General features: G+C 39.6%; 1 protein-coding gene across 1 annotated transcript in view; it reads right to left on the bottom strand.

Annotated features, from left to right (window-relative positions):
* The window catches only part of LOC110437614, a 33,719-nt gene extending 7,621 nt beyond the window's left edge, over positions 1-26,098 (bottom strand). Inside the window, exons 1-2 of the mRNA XM_021466100.1 lie at positions 25,637-26,098; positions 25,082-25,225 (exon numbers count right to left, since the gene is read on the bottom strand). Of these exons, the coding sequence (XP_021321775.1) occupies positions 25,082-25,225; positions 25,637-26,098 (606 nt within the window). The remainder of the gene's footprint in view (positions 1-25,081; positions 25,226-25,636) is intronic.

The following is a 26,470-nucleotide window of genomic DNA, read 5'->3' as shown; positions in this document are numbered from 1 at the left end:
ACCAAAGTCTACAGAGTTGTATGTATAGTGTGAGAGTGAAGCAACTTAACTGTGATAAAGGTACCGATAATTGGAACTTAGTGATGAAACTAACCTTGGATCAAGATACTCGGTACAATGAATTTAAAAGACTATATGATGTGTAGCGTCTAAAAAGGATAGGAGAAATAAGTTTAAAGAAGGATCGTACCTACTACACTAGGTGTCTCGTCAATATTTTAGGAATACTTGAGAGGCTACTAGGAGTAAGAGAGAGGAAAAATTGCTATATAACTACTCAAGAAAGTGAACAAGATTCAAAATCTACGTCTCTTTGATAACCGTCTTCCGAATCTCGAGGACGAGATTCATCTTAAGGGGATAGAATTGTAACACCCTGAAATTTACTCCTTTTGAAATATAGATAAAATTATTTAATTTTGTATTTTTGTGCTCATGAAAATATAGGTAAAATAATATTTTTCATTAAATTAAAATTTATCATAAGGCTTAGCAATATTATTATGCATACATGTTTGTGCATATGTTTTGATGTGATGCTTGGTGCTCCTTTATGTGTTGATAGTAAGAAAAATATTTAAAATACGTTTAGTAGATCGATCTTCCTTATTCGGCACGTATTTATCTTTTATCTACAACCAAATTCCTTGTTTCTAAGCTCAAATTTTTATTAGGATCTTCCTAAAATATTTTCTTTGTCACTCAAAGCACTTCTTTTAGTTCCTCGTCCATCAAGCAGTCTCTACAAACTTTGTAGAAATTTTTCAGCTTCCGTTCTCACTTTTCTGTAAAGCATAATCTAATTTTTAGATGCTCCAAACAATCTTATCATGAGCTCCAAAAACTTTATTCGGGTTCCCCATGTTCTATAATATCTCTGAGAATTTTTTCCGAATTTTCAGAGCTTTCGAAGTATTTTTCGTGGCTTAACTACTAATTCTAAACTTTTCTAGAATTATTTTATCAATAAAAATAATTAATTCTGAAAATAATAAATCTCTTATTATTTTTCTAACGTCAAAGCCCATAATAAATCCTAAAAAACCATATATTTATTTACTAATGGGCTTTAATAATTAATTAGGCCTATTAGTAAAGATGAAGGTTGCAAATCAATTAGTACCATATCGCTAGTTGACGTGGAGGTGGGGAGTTTTTCTCTCTATATATATGTACCAACCTCTTAGGCAAAGTACATAAAAAACTACCATGAGGGAAGCCTCTAATTTGAGAATTTCTAAGGTAGTAAAATAAAATTATATTTACTTCTCTACAATGTGATCGCCATCGTCTCGCCTATACAAGACATCTACGAACGGTCGGCTGCTCCAGTGTTGCTGTAGCTCCAAGAAAGCGTCACTGCCGGTGAACCTACTCCCTGTCCACCAACCTAAGCTCCAATCATACAAACAGCTCGGTAGATTAAAATACGTTTTCACTATTTACAGAATTGCCACTGACTTTCTTTTGGCCATAAAATATTCATCTTAACTCCGTTTTGATCCATTCAAATTGCGTTGAATTCATATTAATGAGCTCTACATGTTAGTAAAATTGTTTTCTCAGTATAAAACTTTTTATTTTCGTGACCCTAATTAATTAATTACTTTTCTATATGAAATCTTAGAAAATTCATATCTTCGCCGTTTTAGCTTCGATTTTCGTGATCTTTTCGTCTGTGAGATCGTAGCGATACGTAGAATCATTTTCTAAACTTTTCATACTGTTTTTATATGATTGGTGTACTATTTTAATTGTAGCCTTATTTGCTTCGTGTATGTTTTCTTCGATTGTTTGTGTGATCGATGATCGAGATTAGACGATAACCAATTCGTGGTGAACAAGAGTGCTTCAGTGATCAAGATCATAGCCTTGGACAACTAGTAAGATCAGCAAGATCAGCAAGAGCTATTGGATTAAGGCAAGTATAGCATTTGGATTTTATATTCTGTGACCATGATCCTGTGACTAGATTAATGTTAAGTAATAAACGATAAAAATGAATTTTTAGCGACTTGATGATTTATCTGTACGTGATCACCCGGGACAACAGTGCAACCATGAGGGCTATAATGGCTCTGGTTTTAGTTAAGTATGAGTAATTTTTCTAGCTTGTTAGCGGTTACCCGTGTGGCGCAGTTGGGGAATAGCAGACCGTGGATTCCTGCGGGTGAATCACATGGACTGACTAATGAAACCAAGTGGCCCTAACTTGTTAGACGAACCTTTGAAAGACTTCATAGTGATCCCTGTCGACCTCCCTTGGAAGGGGGTTAACAGATTAGCTACCTCGGGCGAAAGGGTAAATCATGACTCATGGGTAAAGATGTGCAACCTCTGCAGAGGGTTAAAAACTAGTATACTAGCCGAGCTCACGGTCAGGAGCGGTCTTGGAGACATCTACATTAAGGGTGATGATTCTTGTGTGTTAAATATGCTCATTGTTTATTGTTTAATGTTTTACATTATTTATGTCACATTGATCATGAGATTGTGGGAGCTATACAGTCTAGTTGCTATACTTGTGGAGTTCGACATGGACTCACTCTTGCTATTTCCCCCAAACCTCAGGAGAAGTTTAGGCTTGTGGTCAACCAGTTAGTTGGATCCTGTAGAGAGAAGTTAATACCCAAAGTTTGGAGTTGTCTATCCGCTAATTGTTATCAAAGGTTATCTCTTTTATACTAAGTATGTTATATATTTATACATTGTCTTTTGATATTACCCTTTATTTGTAGTTATATGTGAGATTTGCCTTATAAAACTCACATATGGTGCATATCTGGTTTTGTCCTTAAAATCGGGTATTACACAGTTGACTGTATTTTCCTTGGTTATGCTACTCACAGCATAGGGTATAGGTTTTTAATTATAAATTCTGGAGTACCAGATATGCATGTTGGTACTATAATGGAATCTAGAGATGCAATATTCTTTGAAAGTGAGTTTCCTATGAAAAGTACACCTAATATTTCTAGTCACGAGTCTATAAATTCCCATGAGCAATTTATTCCGATAGAACAATTTGAGGAACCTCATGCTCATTATCCTGAGGAGGATGATAATGTAGTCACTCGAACGAGCAAAAGACAAAGAAAAGTGAAGTCTTTTGGAGATGACTATATTGTGTACCTCGTGGATGATACCCCAACAACCATTAAAGAGGCATTTTCCTCTCCTGATGCTGACTTGTGGAAGGAAGCAATAAGGAATGAGATGGATTCAATAATGTCTAATGGAACTTGGGAAGTGGTTGAACGGCCTTATGGGTGTAAACCTATAGGGTGTAAATGGATGTTCAAGAAAAAGCTTAGGCCTGATGGTACAATTGAGAGGTACAAGGCTAGGCTTGTGGCTAAAGGTTATACCCAAAGAGAAGGGAAAGATTTTTTTTTTTGATACTTATTCACCTGTTGCCCGTTTAACCACAGTTCGAGTGACAGCTTTCCTAAATAGAGAGTTAGAGGAAGAGATCTATATGGATCAGCCTGATGGATTTGTAACAAATGGTCAAAAGGGCAAGGTATGTAAGTTATTAAAATCCCTTTATGGCCTAAAACAAGCTCCAAAACAATGGCATGAGAAGTTTGACAGAACCTTAACTTCTGCCGGCTTTGCTGTTAATGAAGCTGACAAATGTGTGTACTATCGGTTTGGTGGGGGTGAAGGTGTGATCCTTTGTCTGTACGTGGATGACATACTGATCCTTGGGACAAGCCTTGATGTGATCAAGGAAGTTAAAGACTTTTTGTCTAATAACTTTGAGATGAAAGATTTGGGAAAAGCTGATGTTATTCTGAACATTAAGCTTTCAAGAGAAGGCAATGGTGGGATTACACTTGTGCAGTCCCACTATGTGGAAAAGATTTTAAGTCGCTTTGGATACAGTGACTATCAATCTGCTCATACGCCTTATGATCCTAGTGTGCTATTGAGGAAAAATCGAAGAATAGCAAGGGATCAACTAAGATTCTCCTAAATTATAGGCTCATTGATGTACCTTGCTAGTGCCACGAGGCCTGATATCTATATTTAATGGTTTATATATGTGCCGTAAAAAAATTCGATGTGACGATAAATCTCGAAAAGTTTTTAATTTTCGAGTGAACTAAACAAGGCCATGGAGTCGTGGAGCCTTTTGTAGCCGGGCCGGGACGGGGGGGGGGGGGGGGGGGTTGGCGTTGGTGTTGGCCCGGGCGGCCGAAGACGTGAATCTCCGGGCGGGCGATGGTGCAAGAATAATCTGATAGAAAATGGAAACTTAATGTGATTGAGCATAATTGGTTTTGGTTTCTATATATTTATCTTTTGATTAGTTTTAGTCTAAAAATGGAAACGTCAGTACCCTGTGCTTGCACGTGATGATTGGTTTTGGTTTCTATATCCACTTATTGATGATGATTTGTGGACTCCTGTTTTTCTTTTTTGGAAACAAAGCGCTAGCGTGTGCCCCTGTGCCTCATACATTAGTAGTCCTTTCGTTCGGAAAAAATATAACTATGAGATGTATACTCATTTAAGTTTGATCAAAATTTTAATGAATAGTATTTATATTTATGTTTCCAACTAGATTTCACATAACGATAAAATTATAATTAATTTTAAAAATACTTATTTTTTATTAAATATTAGTAATTTTTAAAATCTAATCCCACTTTAAACTGTTTGACTCCCAAAAAATATGATTTTTTTTCTTAGACACAGAGAGTACATAGGGCTAGCTATTCATATTATGAAGATGCACGCGTCAACTAATACTCCCTTCGGTCTAACTTGTTCATGACAAACCTCTGCAAGAGATTGTATCCATTAAAATAATAGTATTTGGCTAAATAGAAATGATAAAGATTTCAAAATGAGTGCCCCTGACCCCACTTGTCAGACCATGTCCTGTCCTTCCCTTCTCTCTTCTTTCTCCCTCCAGCTCCCACCAAGCTAGCGTTAATGGCGACGAGTAGATGTGGTGTGGGTCCGGCTGGCGGTGCAAGTGGCCATGGCGGCCGGCAGGGCACACGTGACATGCGTGGTGCAATGAGATGGCCATGCAGCTCGAGCCTGACACTGGTGGTACACGCCTTTAGTTCCGATCGAAAACCACTTGTATTCCCGGGTGGCGAGCCGGGACTGAGGGATCGGGACTAAAAGTCCCACCTTTAGTCCCGGCTCTCAGACCCGGGACTAAATGTGGATCTTTAGTCCCGGTTGGTGTTACCAACCGGGACTACAGGGGGCACCAGGCAGTGACGTGGCGCCACCCCTGGCCATCTCTTTTAGTCTCGGTTGGTATTACCAACCGGGACTAAAGGTTTTTTTGTTTTTCTTTTGTTTTTCTTTTTCCTTTTCATTTCTTTATTGATTTTGGTTTTCAATTGTATATGTTCTCCAATTTAATCGTATACGCCGCAATTATCCGTATACGTTGCACCTATACGAGAGCGTCATTATTATTGCACACAAATAAAGTATGAAACTACATATATATTATCCGTATAATATATATATCCATATATATTATATAGCTATACACATACGTACATACACATTACATTTACAATAATAATATTATGTACAAGTAATAATCAAGTGTGCTGCCACCGATTAATGATTACATAATGTTTGCCCGCCCACTCAAAGCTCATACAAGTGTTCGTCCTTGTTTGGAATGGGCTTGAAGCCCTGCGGGTATACGGCGATCGTCTCCTGGACTCCAAGGAGTAATGTGTACTCAAACACTTTATCTTTCATATTCCACTCCTTCCATTTGCATTAGTTAGAAAAGATATTAATATACATAAAATCTATTTAGTTTCAACAAATAAATAAGATATGAATTTACTGTATACACATGCATGTTACTTACTTTTAGAACACTTTGAGCAGGTTTAAATAGGGTGCACCGCATAAATTCACAAACATAGTATCCACATAGATTCGTTCCAAACGGCTGCGTGGGCACCCAAGGGAGTAGAACAGGAAAAGGAAGTGACACATTCAGATCCGTACGATATTTTTGTTGTAGCTAAGCCCAAGCCCTGCCCAATAAGACGCTCGTTGATTAGGTATAGCTAGCATAATAAAGTAAAGGAGCACGCATCGATATTTAAAGTATGATATATACTTACCTCTGGATCATGTCTATTATGTCTTGATAGAGTGCCATGTCTTTTTTCATTGAGTCCCACACATGTATTCTTTGTTCCGTGATCTTAATCTCAATGAGTATCCAATGATCTCTGCATTTGTTTAGAGTCAACTTATATATGTATATCTTAATGCCGGATTAACTAAGACATGATATAACACAACACTTACCCCATATTGTAAGGGAAGAGTATCTTCTCCGTATGCCTTTGGTTATAAAAGAACCTCCGGAGGTTCTTCTCCATTTCCTTAGGCTTCAGATTCAATGGATCTTTAGTTTTAGTGTCCTTGTACACGATATATGGATCGATGAAACCAATTCGATTGTCTTTTTTCAATCTTTGTTCTCTCATCATGTGTCTGCACATCGTGAGCGTAGTTATTACCAATACATACATATGCTATAATGGGATTAATGATTGAAAGGAAGAATCACTTACAGACAGTAGCAGCTCATGAGAGATTTGTCAAGAGCATTCATATGGAGAAGTTGGTGTACTTCACTAAAATCTATCCATATGACGTCATCTCCACGGAAGTAGTGTCGGTCGCGGACTCGGACGGCAATCAATTCTTCTTGTATATGTTTTGAGCTGACTCTCAAGTAGTACTCGTGCAGCTTGTATATTTGCGTACCAAGTCCTCGTACCTTCTCAGGGTGGCACATACCCCTGCCGTAAATGTACCGACTCTGATATTCATCGACACCTCCGTGGATTAGCGCATCGGTACGCCCTAGAAGTGCTTCTAGGGGCAGCCCAGTTTCTTCCATCCAATTTCCGAGCTCATCTAAGTCCACATTAGCAGGTATAGTCATTGCCAGCAAGTTGGCATTTGAACCGTACTCATTCGCAACCACTAGTGGCTGAACTGATTGTTGCGCTTGTTCGCCAAGCTGTGCAACTTTTTGCTGGACTTTTCTTTTGTCTGCCTTGATTTTCTTTAGGACAGTACGGTCGTAGTATGATATTGTTGACCCTGGTTGTTTACTCGCAGCACGGTTCGCGTCTGTCATTTTCTGCACCACTTGACGTAGCTTTGAACGAGGATATATTAGGTATGGCGGCTCTTGCTCTGCTTTTCTGTTACACCAGGGTGGCCGGGCCTTAGGCTCCACCAGTGCCCTCAACCGTTGTAAAAGATTTCAATGAAAGATACTACCTTATATAATCTTTAATATTGGCATGTGCGGGTTATAATTTTATGAAGACATGAGGAGAGAGGTGGCTAATTTTTAAAAAAAGATTGTAGAAGTTATTTAAATTAACTTTCATAATAATGGTTTACCGATGTGGTTAATTTAGATACAAATTTAGTAGTTATTTGAATATTTGAATTACCTTTCATGGTGGTGGAGGTGGGTGATTTCGTTACAGAAGATTTAGATGTTTATTTTGAATTTATCTTACATAATTGTAAAAGCTAGGTAATTTAGATATAAATTTGAGATGCTATTTTTCAATATGTTTCATAATACATAGGAGTGATGGGTAATTTGGTTGAAAATTTATGGGATTCCTTCATTAGATAATTTTTATTGATGATGATGATTAAAGGTTACATGTTTCTAATTATTGTGAGAATTTCTAAAATTTATTCTTTTTTTCTAGCACATCCGATGAGAATTAATGTATATATACTCGGTATGCGTCTTTCCTCTTTCTCTTTTTTCTATATATAAGTTTTCATTTTTTTTAATTTTTTCTTTAATTTTTTCTTTCTTTTTCTTTCTTTTTTTGCTTTATTTTTTTCTTTCTTTGTCTTAGCGGCCGTCGCGCTCGCGGGGGGCTCTCGGCCGCCGGTGGGGGCGCGCGCGGCCGCGCGGCCGACGGCGTAAGGCCCGCGCGCCACTGCCCCCTGCAGGCGGGTGTTGTCGGGCGCCGAGGGCGCGCCCGCGCGTGGCGGCGGCGGGCCGGCGAGCTCGCGGGCTCTCGCGAGGCAGCGGGCGCGCGCAAACGAAGAGAGAGAGGCGCGCGCAAACAAGAAAGAGAGAGAGAGAGAGAGGGAGTACGGCGGGGTGGTGCTCGGGGCCGGTGGCGCTCGGAGTTGGGTTGATGGCTGCGAGCAACGACGACGACGACGGCGCGACGTTGGACGAAGAAGACGGAGCGGCGCGGCGGCGGTTAGGGCAAGATCGACGATGGCGCGGAGAAGAAGAAGAAAGAAGGGCTCTGCCATTTATAGGGCAGGGCACCTTTAGTCCCGGGCTGTGGCTCGGCTCGGGACTAAAGGTGTTTCACCAAATTATGGCGCCAGTTCAGGCGCCATAATTTGGTTTTCCCTTTTTTATTTTCCCTTTACATTGTTAAAAACATTATAAATTAAATAAATCTGATAAAATTGTTAAAAATTTCTCATTAATTTTATTCTGCTCTACACTTCAGTATAAAAATTCTTAACATAATTGTTTTTCAAATATTTTATATTATTCAAAATAAATGTTATTCATAATGAATATTGTGATAATGCAAAAATATAATGGCCAATTAAATTTTAAAAAATTGTTGGCTTTAGACAGATACTTGGTTTTTGGGTCATTTGGAAGTTAAACTTTTGTTTCTTTAACAATAATTATACAAATGCGCGACATTGATTGTATAAATTTGAAATTTAAATTTTCAAAAGTTGTAAGATGGATTTTGGAACCCTGGATGGCCTCAAATGGAAAACTCATAAATACAAAGTTTGTTCCACTCATCAAGACCTACATTTTCTCTAATGGTCACATTTTCATTTGAAAAAGTTTGGACCACTCAATTTTAAAATTTGAAAGAATCATAGCGAAACGCTAATTTTCAGAACAATGGATGGCCTCAAATGGAAAACTCATGAATACCAATATTGCTCCACTCATCAAGATCTACATTTCATATATAAACCATTTTTGCATTTGACAAAGTGTTGGCAAAGTGTAGTTCAAAATCCACACTTCCCACGTATAGTTTCATAAAGTTTGTGTGAGATTCAAGATTTGGTGAGTATTGTCTACATAAACTTTCCCAAATGGAAAAATGGTCTGTATAAAAAGTTTGGATGTTGATGAGCTCTAACAACTTGGTATTCAAAAGATTTCCATTCCAAGTCATTTTCTCCGTCGTTTGACCAAGTTTGACCAAAGCCCGTCTTTGAATTTGAAAACACATGCCTCGGACTCGATCAAATTTATCCGGATGAAAATATGATCCATATATGAAATGTAGGTCTTGCTGAGACCTAACAACTTGGCATTCAAAAGTTTTCCATTTGAAGTACTCAGGTGGGTCATTTGACCAAGTTTGACCAAAGTCAAAATAGTGGGTTTCACAAACACACACTTTGACCGAGCTCTGGATGGCCTCAAATAGAAAACTCATGAATACAAAGTTTGTTCCCCTCATCAAGACCTACATTTTCTCTAATGGTCACATTTTCATTTGAAAAAGTTTAGACCACTCAATTTTGAAATTTGAAAGAATTCATAGCGAAACGCTAATTTTCAGAACAATGGATGGCCTCAAATGGAAAACTCATGAATACCAATATTGCTCCACTCATCAAGATCTACATTTCATATATAGACCATTTTTGCATTTGATAAAGTGTTGGCAAAGTGTAGTTCAAAATCCACACTTCCCACATATAGTTTCATAAAGTTTGTGTGAGATTCAAGATTTGGTGAGTATTGTCTACATAAACTTTCCCAAATGGAAAAATGGTCTATATAAAAAGTTTGGATATTGATAAGCTCTAACAACTTGGTATTCAAAAGATTTCCATTCCAAGTCATTTTCTCCGTCGTTTGACCAAGTTTGACCAAAGCCCGTCTTCGAATTTGAAAACACGTGCCTCGGACTCGATCAAATTTATCCGGATAAAAATATGATCCATATATGAAATATAGGTCTTGATGAGACCTAACAACTTGGCATTCAATAGTTTTCCATTTGAAGTACTCAGGTGGGTCATTTGACCAAAGTCAAAATAGTGGGTTTCACAAACACACACTTTGACCGAGCTCTGGATGGCCTCAAATAGAAAACTCATGAATACAAAGTTTGTTCCACTCATCAAGACCTACATTTTCTCTAATGGTCACATTTTCATTTGAAAAAGTTTAGACCACTCAATTTTGAAATTTGAAAGAATTCATAGCGAAACGCTAATTTTCAGAACAATGGATGGCCTCAAATGGAAAACTCATGAATACCAATATTGCTCCACTCATCAATATCTACATTTCATATATAGACCATTTTTGCATTTGACAGAGTGTTGGCAAAGTGTAGTTCAAAATCCACACTTCTCACGTATAGTTTCATAAAGTTTGTGTGAGATTCAAGATTTGGTGAGTATTGTCTACATAAACTTTCCCAAATGGAAAAATGGTCTATATAAAAAGTTTGGATATTGATGAGCTCTAACAACTTGGTATTCAAAAGATTTCCATTCCAAGTCATTTTCTCCGTCGTTTGACCAAGTTTGACCAAAGCCCGTCTTCGAATTTGAAAACACGTGCCTCGGACTCGATCAAATTTATCCGGATGAAAATATGATCCATATATGAAATATAGGTCTTGATGAGACCTAACAACTTGGCATTCAAAAGTTTTCCATTTGAAGTACTCAGGTGGGTCATTTGACCAAGTTTGACCAAAGTCAAAATAGTGGGTTTCACAAACACACACTTTGACCGAGCCCTGGATGGCCTCAAATAGAAAACTCATGAATACAAAGTTTGTTCCACTCATCAAGACCTACATTTTCTCTAATGGTCACATTTTCATTTCAAAAAGTTTAGACCACTCAATTTTGAAATTTGAAAGAATTCATAGCGAAACGCTAATTTTCAGAACAATGGATGGCCTCAAATGGAAAACTCATGAATACCAATATTGCTCCACTCATCAAGATCTACATTTCATATAAAGACCATTTTTGCATTTGACAAAGTGTAGTTCAAAATCCACACTTCCCACGTATAGTTTCATAAAGTTTGTGTGAGATTCAAGATTTGGTGAGTATTGTCTACATAAACTTTCCCAAATCGAAAAATGGTCTATATAAAAAGTTTGGATATTGATGAGCTCTAACAACTTGGTATTCAAAAGATTTCCATTCCAAGTCAGTTTCTCCGTCGTTTGACCAAGTTTGACCAAAGCCCGTCTTCGAATTTGAAAACACGTGCCTCGGACTCGATCAAATTTATCCGGATGAAAATATGATCCATATATGAAATATAGGTCTTGATGAGACCTAACAACTTGGCATTCAAAATTTTTCCATTTGAAGTACTCAGGTGGGTCATTTGACCAAGTTTGACCAAAGTCAAAATAGTGGGTTTCACAAACACACACTTTGACCGAGCTCTAGATGGCCTCAAATAGAAAACTCATGAATACAAAGTTTGTTCCGCTCATCAAGACCTACATTTTCTCTAGTGGTCACATTTTCATTTGAAAAAGTTTAAACCACTCAATTTTGAAATTTGAAAGAATTCATAGCGAAATGCTAATTTTCAGAACCATGGATGGCCTCAAATGGAAAACTCATGAATACCAATATTGCTCCACTCATCAAGATCTACATTTCATATATAGACCATTTTTGCATTTGACAAAGTGTTGGCAAAGTGTAGTTCAAAATCCACACTTCCCACGTATAGTTTCATAAAGTTTGTGTGAGATTCAAGATTTGGTGAGTATTGTCTACATAAACTTTCCCAAATAGAAAAATGGTCTATATAAAAAGTTTGGATATTGATGAACTCTAACAACTTGGTATTCAAAAGATTTCTATTCCAAGTCATTTTCTCCGTCGTTTGACCAAGTTTGACCAAAGCCCGTCTTCGAATTTGAAAACACGTGCCTCGGACTCGATCAAATTTATCCGGATGAAAATATGATCCATATATGAAATGTAGGTCTTGATGAGATCTAACAACTTGGCATTCAAAAGTTTTCCATTTGAAGTACTCAGGTGGGTCATTTGACCAAGTTTGACCAAAGTCAAAATAGTGGGTTTCACAAACACACACTTTGACCGAGCCCTGGATGGCCTCAAATAGAAAACTCATGAATACAAAGTTTGTTCCACTCATCAAGACCTACATTTTCTCTAATGGTCACATTTTCATTTGAAAAAGTTTAGACTACTCAATTTTGAAATTTGAAACAATTCATAGCGAAACGCTAATTTTCAGAACAATGGATGGCCTCAAATGGAAAACTCATGAATACCAATGTTGCTCCACTCATCAAGATCTACATTTCATATATACATTTCATGAATACCAATATTGACCAAGTTTGACCAAACTCATGAATACCAATAGTTCTAAATCCACATCAAGATGTTACAATTATATTACACATAATGTTACAATTATATTACACAAGATTTCAAGTACAAATCACTACCATTATCAAGCTAGCACAGTGGTAAACTTTTTCTTAACATAATGCCCTTGGTTATGATCATTCCGTAACCATGGAGTGTCCTCTGCATCGAGCATGATGCTTGGGTCTTTGGCCACACAGAAGGGTGGGATCCGTTCATCCTTTTCATAATCCTCTAACACGTCTGACTTGTCTTCAATTCCCACGATGTTTCTTTTCCCTATAAGAACGATGTGTCGCTTTGGCTCGTTGGTGTTTTTCTCGTGTTGTTTCCCTCTCTTAGGTTTTGTAGACATGTCTTTCACATAGAACACCTGATTCACCTTAGTACCGAGGACGAATGGATCGTTTGTATATCCAATATTGTTGAGGTCCACTGTTGTCATTCCGTACTCCTTATTGACTGATACCCCTCCTTTCATCTTCACCCATTGGCATCGGAATAAAGGGACTTTAAAATTATGTGCATAGTCTAGTTCCCAAATCTCCTCTATACGATCATAATATGTGTGCCTGTCCCCATTCGTGTCCGTGGCATCCACACGGACACCACTGTTTTGGTTGGTACTCTTTTTATCTTGTGATACGGTGTAAAATGTATTTCCATTTATCTCGTACCCTTTGTATGTGAGGACGTGCCACGCTGGTTGCCTAGCCAACAAATAAAGTTCATCTCCAATATCTTTATCACCCTGGCATTTTTTTCGCAACCAGTCACCGAATGTTTCCATGTGATGATGCGTAACCCAAGTCTCATTCTTTCCAGGATTCTCGGATCGTACAAAATCCATGTGTTCCTCAATATAGGGTTCCACCACAATGGAGTTTCGAAGGACTGTGTAGTGCGCTTTATTGAATAAATCATCACCCTGGCTGATATATGTTTTCTTTCCTAGTGTACCCTTTCCACCGAGTCTCCCCTCATACCTTGATTCAGGAAGACCAATCGGGTCAAGATCAGGAATAAAGTGCACACAGAACTCAATGACCTCCTCTGTCCCGTATCCCTTGATGATGCTTCCTTCTGGCCGACCCCGCTGGTGAACATATTTTTTCAGTACACCCATAAATCTCTCTAAGGGAAACATGTTGTGTAGGAAGACAGGACCCAGAATATGAATCTCTTTGACCAGATGAACTAGGAGATGTGTCATGATATCAAAGAAAGATGGAGGAAACACCAACTCAAAGCTGACAAGATATTGAACCACATCGTTCTGTAGAGTAGCTAGATCAAGAGGATTGATTGCCTTCTGAGAAATTGCATTGAGGAATGCACACAACTTCACGGTGGCCAGACGTACATGTGGAGGTAGAATTCCTCTTAAGGCAACCGGAAGCAGTTGTGTCATAATCACGTGGCAGTCGTGCGATTTTAAGTTGACAAATTTTTTCTCTGTCACATTTATTATACGCTTTATGTTGGAGGAGAACCCAGATGGGACCTTGATGCTGCTTAGGCACTCAAACATGATTTCCTTCTCCTCATTGCTAAGAGTGTAGCTAGCAGGTCTTAAATACTGGCGTCCATCATCTGTCTGCTCTGGATGCAGGTTGTCTCGTTCTTTCATGCGCTTTAAGTCCTCTCGAGCCTCAAGGGTATCCTTAGGCTTTCCAAACACACCCATAAACCCTAGGAGATTGACACAAAGATTCTTGGTCAGGTGCATCACGTCGATGGAGTGGCGGACCTCAAGGTGTTTCCAATATGGTAGCTCTCAAAATATTGACTTTTTCTTCCACATTGGGGCACGCCTCGAAGCATCTTTTGGAACAGGTTCACTGCCTTCTCCCTTTCCAAACACTACTTTCAAATCTTTGACCATCTCGAATACCTCTGCCCCATCTCGGTTGCCTGGCTTGGACCGGTGTTCTGCCGTACCTTTAAAATGTTTGCCTTTCTTTCTCAACTGGTGGTTCTTAGCAAGAAATTGACGATGGCCAAGGTACACGACCTTTCGGCATTTTTTCAAATAGATAGCTTGAAGGTCACCAAAGCAATGGGTGCAAGCATTATATCCCTTGTTTGTCTGTCCTGAAAGATTGCTTAGAGCTGGCCAATCATTGATTGTCACGAACAACAATGCTCGTAGGTCGAATGCTTCCTGTTTGTACTCATCCCACATACGCACACCTGGTTTGCTCCATAGAAGCTGGAGTTCCTCAACCAATGGCCTCAGGTAAAAATCGATGTCGTTGCGAGGTTGCTTCGGACCTTGGATGAGCACCGGCATCATAATGAACTTCCGCTTCGTGCATAACCACGGAGGAAGGTTATAGATACATAGAGTAACGGGCCAAGTGCTATGACTAGAGCTCTGGTCCCCAAAAGGATTAAATCCATCCGTACTCAATGCGAACCTTAGGTTTCTTGCGTCCTCTGCAAATTCCGGGAATTCTCTATCAATTCCTCTCCACTGAGAACCATCTGCAGGGTGTCTCAACATGTTGTCCACCTTACGGTCTTCTTTGTGCCATCGCAACAACTTTACATGCTCCTTATTTCTAAACAAACGTTTTAGGCGTGGAATTATTGGAGCATACCACATAACCTTGGCAGGGATTCTCTTTCTCGGACGTTCTTCATCCTCAACATCGCCAGGGTCATCTCGCAAGATCTTGTACCGTGACGCATGGCAAACAGGGCATTCATCTAATTTCTCGTGCTCGCCACGGTACAGGATGCAGTCATTAGGGCATGCATGTATCTTCTCGATTTGTAATCCCAAAGGGCAGACGATCTTTTTTGCTTCGTATGTAGTGGTGGGTAACTCATTAGGCTTCGAAAGCATCTTTTTTTTGATCTTCAGTAATTTTCCAAATGCCTTGTCAGAAATACCATTATCTGCCTTCCACTGTAACAACTCCAGTGTCGTTCCTAGCTTTTTCTGTCCCTCTTCGGCCGACAGGTAGAGTAGCTTCTTGTGATCCTCTAGCATTTGGTCAAATTTAGTCTTCTCCTTTGTACTTTCGCAATCTCTCTGTACGTCGCGAATGACATCACCAAGAGCATCATCATCATCAACGATACTGTTTCCTGCATCCCCGTCTTCATCACCTTCGTCCTCTACTGCGAAGTCGCAGTATTGAGCAAAAACATCGTCGGGGTACGCTTGCTCTTCTTCACCTTCTTCCATCATAACCCCAGACTCTCCGTGTTTGGTCCAACAAATATAGTTTGGCATGAAACCATTCGTGAACAAGTGCAAGTGAATTTCTCTTGAGTTTGAAAATTCCTTCAAATTCTTACAAACGGCACATGGGCAGCACATAAAACCATCCCGCTTATTTTGCTCCGCCACTCTGCGGAATTCTCGCACGCCCTCAATGAACTCGTTGGGGCGGCGATCAGCATTGTACATCCAATGGCGTACCATTATCTGCATTATCATGGAATTGTAATTTTTCTATTAAAAGCTATAATTTTATCAGTAAAGAAAATTAATTTCAATAATTTTTAAAGTGAAAAACAATTTATTTAACAATTACAACAAAAATGATATTATTAATATTTTAAAATAAGAACATGAACATATTAAAGTAGAAAATATCCTATAATATCTATAATAGAACTTAACATGATTCGTGTATACATAGTAGTAATGATTTGTGTATACTAGTTTTTAGCGGGCACACACTTAGCATCGTTCAAAAAAATTCAAACATGAGAAGACGATGATTGGAGAGATGGCAACATGAAATAATCAAAATAGATATATGTCCAATATGAAATTACATATGGCGGTGAGAAACATAGGAGGATGAAGCTAGCAACCTTTCAAACAAATCGACGACGGCGTAGAAGCGTTGAAATAGATCGATCGTGGGAGATGAGAGCACTAACAAGCAAGAACAATGGAAGAACAAGCAAGAACAAAGCACCTCGAGCTCGGGTAGAGAGAGGAAGAAGGGAGGAGGGAGATTCAATTTATAGCAGGGAGGGTTTAGTCCCGGTTGGTGTTACCAACCGGGAGTAAATACCTACCTTTAGCCCCGGTGAGTGCCAATGACCGGGACAAAAGCTTTAGTCCCGGTTAGTGTCACAAACCGGGGCTAAAGGTTGGTATTTACTTCCGGTTGGTAACACCAACCGGGAGTAAAGGTCCCTCTCCGACAGCGCCTGACACCAGAGCCGTTGGGGAGGGACCGTTAGTCCCGGTTGGCTTTACTAACCGGGACTAAAGATTTCTTTTGTTCCGGGCGCCAAAAATACCGGGACTAAAGCTCATTTGGCACATCGACGAAAGGTTCTGCTCTAGTAGTGTGACTGGCAGCAACCAGTGTGGCGGGTGCGTGTACGAGTGGGGACAGCACGGCTTGTGCGCAGGGCCGGTTCGTTACCTTGTCTTATATAGTTATATATAAGCCGTAATTTTGTTAGTTAGTAATATTTTTTTTACAATATATTAGTAAATAGTAGTTTTAACTATAATTTATGATTTTTTAAACCAGCGAACGGACTCACCTAGAGTAAAGTTACACCTTTTATTATAATTTTTTAATTATAATAATGTACATAAAATTCTGTCCGTCTTTGTTTTTTCTTTTATCATTTCTGAATGTGTGTCTTTTGGCAACATGAGGACACTAGAAATTTAGAAACCAGTAAGTAATAAGTATCATCCTATTTAGGGATGAAAACAGATTAGATATGGATGGATATCATCGATACTATATTTGTTTTCATATTTTTAGTGGAATTTAGATTCGAATACGGATAATATCAGTCCTGTCGGATAAAATATGATTGGATGTCGACGTCATAAATATATGATTTAAGTATTCAGATACGAATACAGTATCAGATGTTGAATATTCGGACTCGAATACGGACAAATCTAAACTCTTCTAAACAAATTCGGTCTCGAATACGGTCGTAAAATATTCGTACTATTTCCATCCCTAGTCCTACTAGATTAAGTTCAACGTAGTAAAAATGATTGTTAGGTCCTGTTTGGTTGGTGCGGGTAAAATTTAACTTTCGTCGCATCGAATGTTTAGATACATGCATGGAGTACTAAATATAGACGTACTATTTACGAATGAAAAACACAACTAGAGAATAATTTGCGAGACGAATCTTTTAAGCTTAATTAGTCCATGATTGGACATAAATTGCCAAATAAGATGAAAATGCCAAACACCCGCTAAATTACCAAGTGTTCTTTTGGCGAGAGTTACCAAGTTAAGAATAGAGATAATATCGCCGCCCTTGCTACACCACTAGGGGTTTTCCAATCCCAAATTAGAATCTCAGAGCAATTTTCTTATATTGTAAAGAATAACTACCGGGGGGCAAAGGTAATTAAGCTGGTCTCAACGATAGTTTCACGTTCTAGTTTTCAACACGCCTGTATACTGAAAATAATATAGTAGAGTTTTTTTCACAAACTCTCTCTACTCTCATAAAATTTTCATCATCTCTCTTTATAAATCTAGAGTCATGTTAGCATATTTAATCCTCATAAAACTTTATAAAACTCCCATTGAGACTGGTCTTAGATAAGCTAAAAATTGATTAAACAGTCAACAATAAAGGGGCTTAGACCAGTTTCAATGGAAGTTTTGTGTCCCAGTTTCTAACATATCCATCCATATTTTGAAAATAGTATAAAAAAGTTTCATCCCTATAAAACTCTCCCAACTCTAATGAAACTTTTATTATCTATCTTTATTAATTCAAGACCATATCGACATAGTTAATACTCATGAAACTTTGATAAAACTTCACTGAAGACCGGTCTTAAGGAACATGAGCAATTGGGCATGACACTTTACCTGAACACGTCTGGACGTGAGAACGTCTACTAGCTAGTGTCATACTCAGCTTGGCTGGGGACAGAGTCATGGAGCGAGCAAGCCGAGTAGCCACAAATGGCTGGTTGGCGACGGTGATGCACAGTGGCAGATCTACAGAGTATGCCAGATATTCACCGACATACCCTGTGATCCAGAATCTATACAGTATATACGTGTACTTTTTGAAGAAAAAAAACAAAAATAACTTACTAGGACAACGCTCACCCTTGCCCAGCAGCCAGCGGCGCACGCAACGCGACCGCGCGCCCCTAGTGGATGACCGTGGTCACTTGGAGGCCCATGCGGCCCACCAGGCCATGCAGCCACGACCACATTCCCTTCAAGGCTTCAATCATGTCATATAGAGACGCCCACTGCCCACAGCACCTCGCTGCGCCGCGTGATGGTCCGCCGCCTTGATGCCCTAATCCTATTCCTCGTCTAATTAGGCCAGTCTTAATGCATAGTTTCATGATACAGTTACCAAGACTATAAACTAGATAACTGAGCCAGATGAGTTTCATGGGGATGAAACTCCTCTCTCATCTGATGAAACTCCTTCATTTAATGACCCTGCCAAATCAGCAATTTTGCTTATATGACATCCTATTTAATGTGCATGACACTCTCATGAAACATGCATTGAGACTAGCCTTAGTGGCGGAACCTAGGGGCTAGCAGGGGTAGTGGCCCCCTAAGCCTAGTCATTCCTTTAACGCCTTGTTTAGATATAAAAAGTTTTTAGATTTTAACATTGTAGCATTTTTGTTTTTATTTGATAAACGTTGTTCAATCATGAAGTAACGTTTAAAAGATTCGTCTCGCGATTTATAGTCAAACTGTGCAATTAGTTTTTGTTTTCATCTATATTTAATACTCCATACATGTGCCGCAAGATTCGATGTGACGGAAAATCTTGAAAAGTTTTTCGTTTTTGGATGAACTAAACAAGGCTTAAATACCTATATAAATATTAATATTTATAGTACAAGAAATATCAGTTTTACCTATTTTTTTTCAAATATGATGATTTTGGTAAGAAATAGTGTAATATTTTTTAAAAAAATTCTTCAGACATATAATTTTGTATATTTTATAACACTAAAAAATACAGTCATATTTGTTCGGCCTCCCTTAATCAAACTCACTGGTTCCGCCACTACGTCTAATCGTCCACACCGTGTCACCGAGGATGAACTAACAGCACGGCTGCAGGCGCATGATCGTACAGGAGACAGAGGCAGGCACATGCCACTGCGCCACACGCCGGTATGAAACCTTGCTCGTCGATTGGGGGTAGTCGCTACTGTCTTGGATTCGCTTGGTTTGCTTGGTAAGATATAATCTTTTTTTTCTCGGTCTCTTTCGCTCTTTGTCATCTTATTATAGAATTTTTTTTGTCTACTTATTAATTTCATTTCTATTTGCTAATATCATCAAATCATCCCTTGTGCAAATGCGAGAATGGAGATTTGCTCCAACATCAGAGATAATATAAATCGATATGATGTCAGATTTTGTACATCTAGTTGCATGTGAAAGTTTAATCCCTAAGAGAACAACCTAACATTGCATCTTTTCTCGAAGCATGCATAAAGGTGTTGGCTAGTGCTGCTTTAAATCCTTCTCCTAATATTTGTAGTCTCTTCCTCTCTTTTATGTCTATATTTTCAACTACTAGTATGGCATTTGAATTATTTATATTATAATTTGTGGAATTTTTTAACTTAATCATCGAATTTAACATTTGTCTTCTTATTTAGTGCGGATATATTGAATTATATTTAAAAAATCTAATTATTATCGAATTGCTAAATGGTTTTACTGAATTTAAATATGAAATTTTTTAAATGGCATACCTTGAGCTAAAATGCTAGATCCGCCACTAGTGATGAACGAGACGCGGCCGCGACGCCAGATGCGAAGGCACAACGATGAAGCACTAAGGAGAGTGGCTGCACCGAAAAGGAATATCGATGGACACTTCCTCATGCGTGTAGGGGCTCCTGGTATTTCCTATGGGTCATGTATACATTTCCTGTTGGACCAAAGTATAGCACCTATAGCTTAGAACAACTTCAGTATTTGAACCTTGGTCTATAGCCAAATATAAGGCTCAGACTAAAAAACGTGCTCCAGCAGGCCTCACTTGGGCCTCTGAAATTTAAGTTAGCACTCAAATCCATAGTCCAAACCCCATTAATGGGGCTCACACCCCGACACCCATCCGGCCGCTTCATCTCTCGCGCGTACAAATCCAATAATAGTATTACTAAAATAAAAAAAGTTAACTTATTACTCTAGTATATATGAATTGAGATAGAGAAGCTAAATTAACCAAGGCTTACTGCTATGGCCTGGGTTCTGCCTCGTAGGCGCAAGCAAGAGCAAGTACACCTTGCACTTTATGAATACAAGCCACCATATGTTAGAAATTTAGACATTTTAATATTTGATTTAATCCAGAAAATTATCAATAATAATGTGGTGGCATATATGTGCACGTGTGCAATTTTATCACTACTCAGATTAGAGATAAACATTGCAAATACTACTGCAACAACAGCAAACATACTGAAAACGAAAAACAATCGTTTAAGATTGTATCCAGAGAAGGGACTAGTGCCGAAGGCACCGGCGGCTCCATTCGCACTAGTCGACATAGTGCTTTGCTCGAAGTAGCGGACCACAGTCGGTGCAGGAAGATGTTCGCAGTGCAGTCCCGCGAACGTCCACCAGGAAGAAGACGAAGTAGTCGATCTCGATCCGCGCGAACGTCCACCAGGAAGAAGACTCGCCGGAGTGGAAGAAGACGATCTCGCCGGTGAGTAGTCGCGGAAGACGCTCCCCAAAACCTGATTGCCCGCAACACCCGAGCAGGTGTCTCGATGCAAGGCGTCGGTTCCGGAGGCATGCTCTCCCGATCTCTGTGCGCGCAGAGGTTCGGGACGGGAATGGACAGAAGAAGAATGGATGTGTTCTTGCAGGTATGGAAGGAGTGGGTGCGTATGGTATATATAGGCCTCAGGAGGAAACATCTGAATGATGACCATTAATCTCTTTTAATTGCCATAAACCGAGTCAATCAATTAGCAATTAATTGCCATTAATTACACAACGGTCAGATCCCGTTTTTCCTCCCTTTCCTTATTCACCACGCATGCGCCACGTCACGTCTGGTCTGGTCCTCGTGTGCCACGTCACGCTCGCTCGTCTCGACCTCGACAAGACAAGACAAGACAAGACACGGCTCGACGACGGCGGCGGCGCGCGCGTGTGGCACCCCTTCATCCTCCCTCAACTTCTCCATAGGGGCTAACAAAGGCCACCTATTTAAGTTGAGTTAACACATGGTCAATCATCAATATGGTACTAAACCATTTTCATTATAGCATTAATTATGGGCCCTTGAATTAATCATCAAATATAAATATGGGCTAATGGCCCATTATATTCAACAATCCCCACCTATTTCTAGGGCACATAAGAAAAGCTCTCGAGTTTCCATGTCGTTTCATATACCAGTCGTTTCAGTGGAGACTGTTAAGTTGAACTTCCACCTAGAGTACAAACTACACTTAGCCACAACTTGAACAATGGACTATGCCTTGAATTGCAAGTTTTGTGTGATATAAGTTTCATCTACACTCATAACTGATACCGGGTTGCATGAACATCCCCTCTGGTTGAAGCATATAAGTCATACTTCTGGCCCATTCATGAGTATCTAGAGATCACCCAAAATCTCATAGACTGTGACTAGCAGTCAAACTCATATAGGTGTATTCCTTAAAGATGTTCTGTAGGACAACATCTATCGCTTCACAAGCCGCTTTGGAATACATTAAGGTATATAACCAGCCTTCCTTACAGACTTAGGAAAGAAGTGCAATTGAGATGAGTTAAGTAAAGGGTCTTTCCTCACAATCTACTTCTGGCTTGTTTCACCATTCTACTTCACGGGATCTCCGATCACATAGAACAGGTTGCCACCATGGTAGACCTCACGTGGGTCTCAAACCCATCTCACTCGATGCACTATCTATCACATTACGTGATAGTCCCTTTGTGAATTGATCTGCCAGATTCTTGGATGTATGAACATAGTCCAATGCTATAACTCCGGAGTTTCTCAACTTTCTGACAGTCTTCAAACGCCGTTTGACATGCCTAGTAGACTTCATGTTGTCCTTAGAACTGTTGACTTTAGTGATCACTGTTTGATTGTCACAGTTCATGGAAATAGCCGGCACAGGTTTTTCAACCACCGGTAGATCCATCAGGAGTTCACGAAGCCACTCGGCCTCAGCACCGGCGGTGTCTAATGCTGTGAGTTCTGCTTCCATGGTTGACTTCGTTAAGATAGTCTGCTTGCAAGACTTCCATGAAACAGCGCCACCTCCAAGTAGAAACACATATCCACTTGTGGCCTTTAACACATCAGCATCAGATATCCAGTTTGCATCACAATAACCCTCTAATACCTTCGGGTATCCGGTATCGTGAATGCCATAGCTCACAGTACCTTTCAAATAGCACATCACTCTCTCAAGAGCTTGCCAATGAATATCTCCCGGATTTGACACAAACCGGCTAAGTTTGCTCACTGCAAACGAGATATCAGGCCTCGTGGCACTAGCAAGGTACATCAATGAGCCTATAATTTGGGAGAATCTTAGTTGATCCCTTGCTATTCTTCGATTTTTCCTCAATAGCACACTAGGATCATAAGGCGTAGGAGCAGATTGACAGTCACTGTACCTAAAGCGACTTAAAATCTTTTCCACATAGTGGGACTGCACAAGAGTTATCCCACCATTGCCTTCTCTTGAAAGCTTAATGTTTAGAATAACATCAGCTTCTCCCAAATCTTTCATCTCAAAGTTATTAGACAAAAAGTCTTTAACTTCCTTAATCACAACAAGGCTTGTCCCAAAGATCAGTATGTCATCCACGTACAGACAAAGGATCACACCTTCACCCCCACCAAACCGATAGTACACACATCTGTCAGCTTCATTAACAGCAAAGCCGGCAGAAGTTAAGGTTCTGTCAAACTTCTCATGCCATTGTTTTGGAGCTTGTTTTAGGCCATAAAGGGATTTTAATAACTTACACACCTTGCCCTTTTGACCACTTGTTACAAATTCATCAGGCTGATCCATATAGATCTCTTCCTCTAACTCTCCATTTAGGAAAGCTGTCTTCACATCCATCTGATGAATGAGAAGACCATGAGAGGCAGCCAAAGACAATAACACTCGAATTGTGGTCAAACGGGCAACAGGTGAATAAGTATCAAAGAAATCTTCCCCTTCTCTTTGGGTATAACCCTTAGCCACAAGCCTAGCCTTGTACCTCTCAATTGTACCATCAGGCCTAAGCTTTTCCTTAAACACCCATTTGCACCCTATAGGTTTGCACCCATAAGGTCGTTCAACCACTTCCCAAGTTCCATTAGACATTATAGAATCCATCTCATTCCTTATTGGTTCCTTCCACAAGTCAGCATCAGGAGAGGAAAATGCCTCTTTAATGGTTGTTGGGGTATCATCCATGAGGTACACAATATAGTCATCTCCAAAAGACTTCACTTTTCTTTGTCTTTTGCTCGTTCGAGTGACTAAATTATCATCCTCCTCAGGATAGTGAACATGGGGTTCCTCAGATTGTTCTATCGGAATAAATTGCTCATGGGAGTTTATAGACTTATGACTAGAAATATTAGGTGTACTTTTCATAGGAAACTCACTTTCAAAGAATGTTGCATCTCTAGATTCCATTATAGTACCAACATGCATATCTGGTACTCCAGAGTTTATTATTAAGAACCTATACCCTATGCTGTGACTAGCATAACCAAGGAAAATACAGTCAACTGTCTTAGGTCCGAGTTTGCGTTTCTTGTTTATTGGCACATTCACTTTAGCCAAACAACCCCAAGTACGCAAATAGGAGACATTTACTCTTTTCTTTTCCCATTCCTCAAATGGTGTGATTTCTTTATTCTTTGTAGGAACTCTATTCAGGACATGACTCGCTGTCAGTATCGCCTCACCCCACCATTCCTTAGATAGACCCGAAGTCTCTAACATGGCGTTAACCATCTCAGTTAGAGTACGGTTCTTTCTTTCGGCAATCCCATTGGACTGTGGTGAGTATGGCGGTGTCCTCTCATGAATAATTCCATGTTCTACGCAGAAGTCAGAAAAATCACTTGAAAAATATTCTCCACCACGATCGGACCTTAAGCGTTTAATTTTCCTCTCAAGTTGATTTTCTACTTCAGCTTTATAGGCTTTAAAATATTGTAATGCTTCATCCTTTGTTTTAAGCAAGTACACATGACAAAATCTAGTACAATTGTCTATAAAAGTGATGAAGTATCGTTTACCACCTTTAGTCAACTCACCATCCATCTCGCATAGATCGGAATGGATTAATTCTAATGGTGCCAAGTTCCTCGCCTCCGCAGCCTTGTGAGGCTTGCGAGGTTGCTTGGATTGCACGCATACATGGCACTTAGAACCTTTGACTAAATTAAATTTCGGGATTAAATTCATATTTGCTAGCCGCGTTAAACAACCATAATTAACATGACAAAATCGCGAATGCCAAATATTCGACTCATTCGAAATCACAGTATGGTTCACGATTTTATTACACACATTATGCATCGATAAGCGGAACAAGCCTCCGCAGTCATAACATTTATTGGCCTCAAAGACTATTTTGTAGCCATCTCTACAAAGCTGTGAGCCGCTAACTAGATTCTTTTTGATGGAGGGGACATGCTGCACGTTCTTCATCAGCACCGTCTTTTCCGAAGTGAACTTCAGAATGACCGTACCAACACCAAGAACACGCGCATGAGATCCGTTCCCCATCAGTAAGGCTCCAGCGTTGCCGGCCTGATAAGAAGAAAACAAAGAGATGTCAGCACATACATGAACATTAGCCCCAGTATCCATCCACCACTCAGGTGAATGACAGACTGAAAGAACAGTAGGTAAATAATTACCATACCCAGATGTTCCTCCTTCAGCCTCGCCAATGACCATATTTACTGCCTTTTTCTCTTCTCGTTGAAATTTGCAGTCTGGACAACCACTCGCCCAGTGGTCATCGCTACCGCAAACAAAGCAGCCTCCTTCTGCCTTTTTCTTCTTAAAAGTTGCAGTTTGTTTTGGCTTCGGGTTTGCTCCTTGCTTGTTCTCTTGCTTGTTCTTTTTCTTATTACGGAATGCGAATTGCTTTTTCTTCTGCACCATATTGGCACTAGAAGACTCAACGCCTTTCCCATGTGTATCTTTTGCTCTCGCCTTCTCCTCAACATCAAGAGTTCCCATGAGTTTAGCAAGACTAAACTCTTTCCTCTGATGTTTTAGAGAAGTAGCGAAATCCTTCCAAGAAGGTGGCAGCTTAGCGATTATACCGCCGGCCACAAACTTTTCAGGCAACACACAAGGAAATTGTTCTAGTTCCTTAGCTAGTGCCTGTATCTCATGTGCTTGTTCAATCACAGAACGGCTATCAACCATCTTGTAATCAAACAATTGTTCCATGAGGTACAGCTCGCTACCAGCATCAGAAACCCCGAACTTGGCCTCAAGCGCATCCCATAATTCTTTAGCAGTGGTGCAAATAATATAATTGTCGACATACTTTTTATCGAGCGCACTTATGACGGCGCCTCTGAAGAGGTTATCAGCAGCTAAGAACGTTTTCTCCTCCTCAGGAGTAAACTGTTCCGGCTTCCCCTTCGTGACGTCATAGCAACTCATAGTAGTCAACCATAATATCATTCTCGCGCGCCACCGCTTATAATTTGAACCATCAAATAGATCTGGTTTTAACGCAGCAGCAAAACCACTAACAGAAAAATGCCTAATATCAGGTTTTTGGATTGTTAGAAATTTAGACATTTTAATGTTTGATTTAATCCAGAAAATTATCAATAATAATGTGGTGGCATATATGTGCACGTGTGCAATTTTATCACTACTCAGATTAGAGATAAACATTGTAAATACTACTGCAACAACAGCAAACATACTGAAAACGAAAAACAATCGTTTAAGATTGTACCCAGAGGAGGGACCAGTGCCGAAGGCACCGGCGGCTCCATTCGCACTAGTCGACATAGTGCGTTGCTC

This window comes from Sorghum bicolor, chromosome 8 (genome assembly GCF_000003195.3).
Source record: "Sorghum bicolor cultivar BTx623 chromosome 8, Sorghum_bicolor_NCBIv3, whole genome shotgun sequence".
NCBI lineage: Eukaryota > Viridiplantae > Streptophyta > Magnoliopsida > Poales > Poaceae > Sorghum > Sorghum bicolor.
This window is presented reverse-complemented; position numbering and strand designations above follow the sequence as displayed.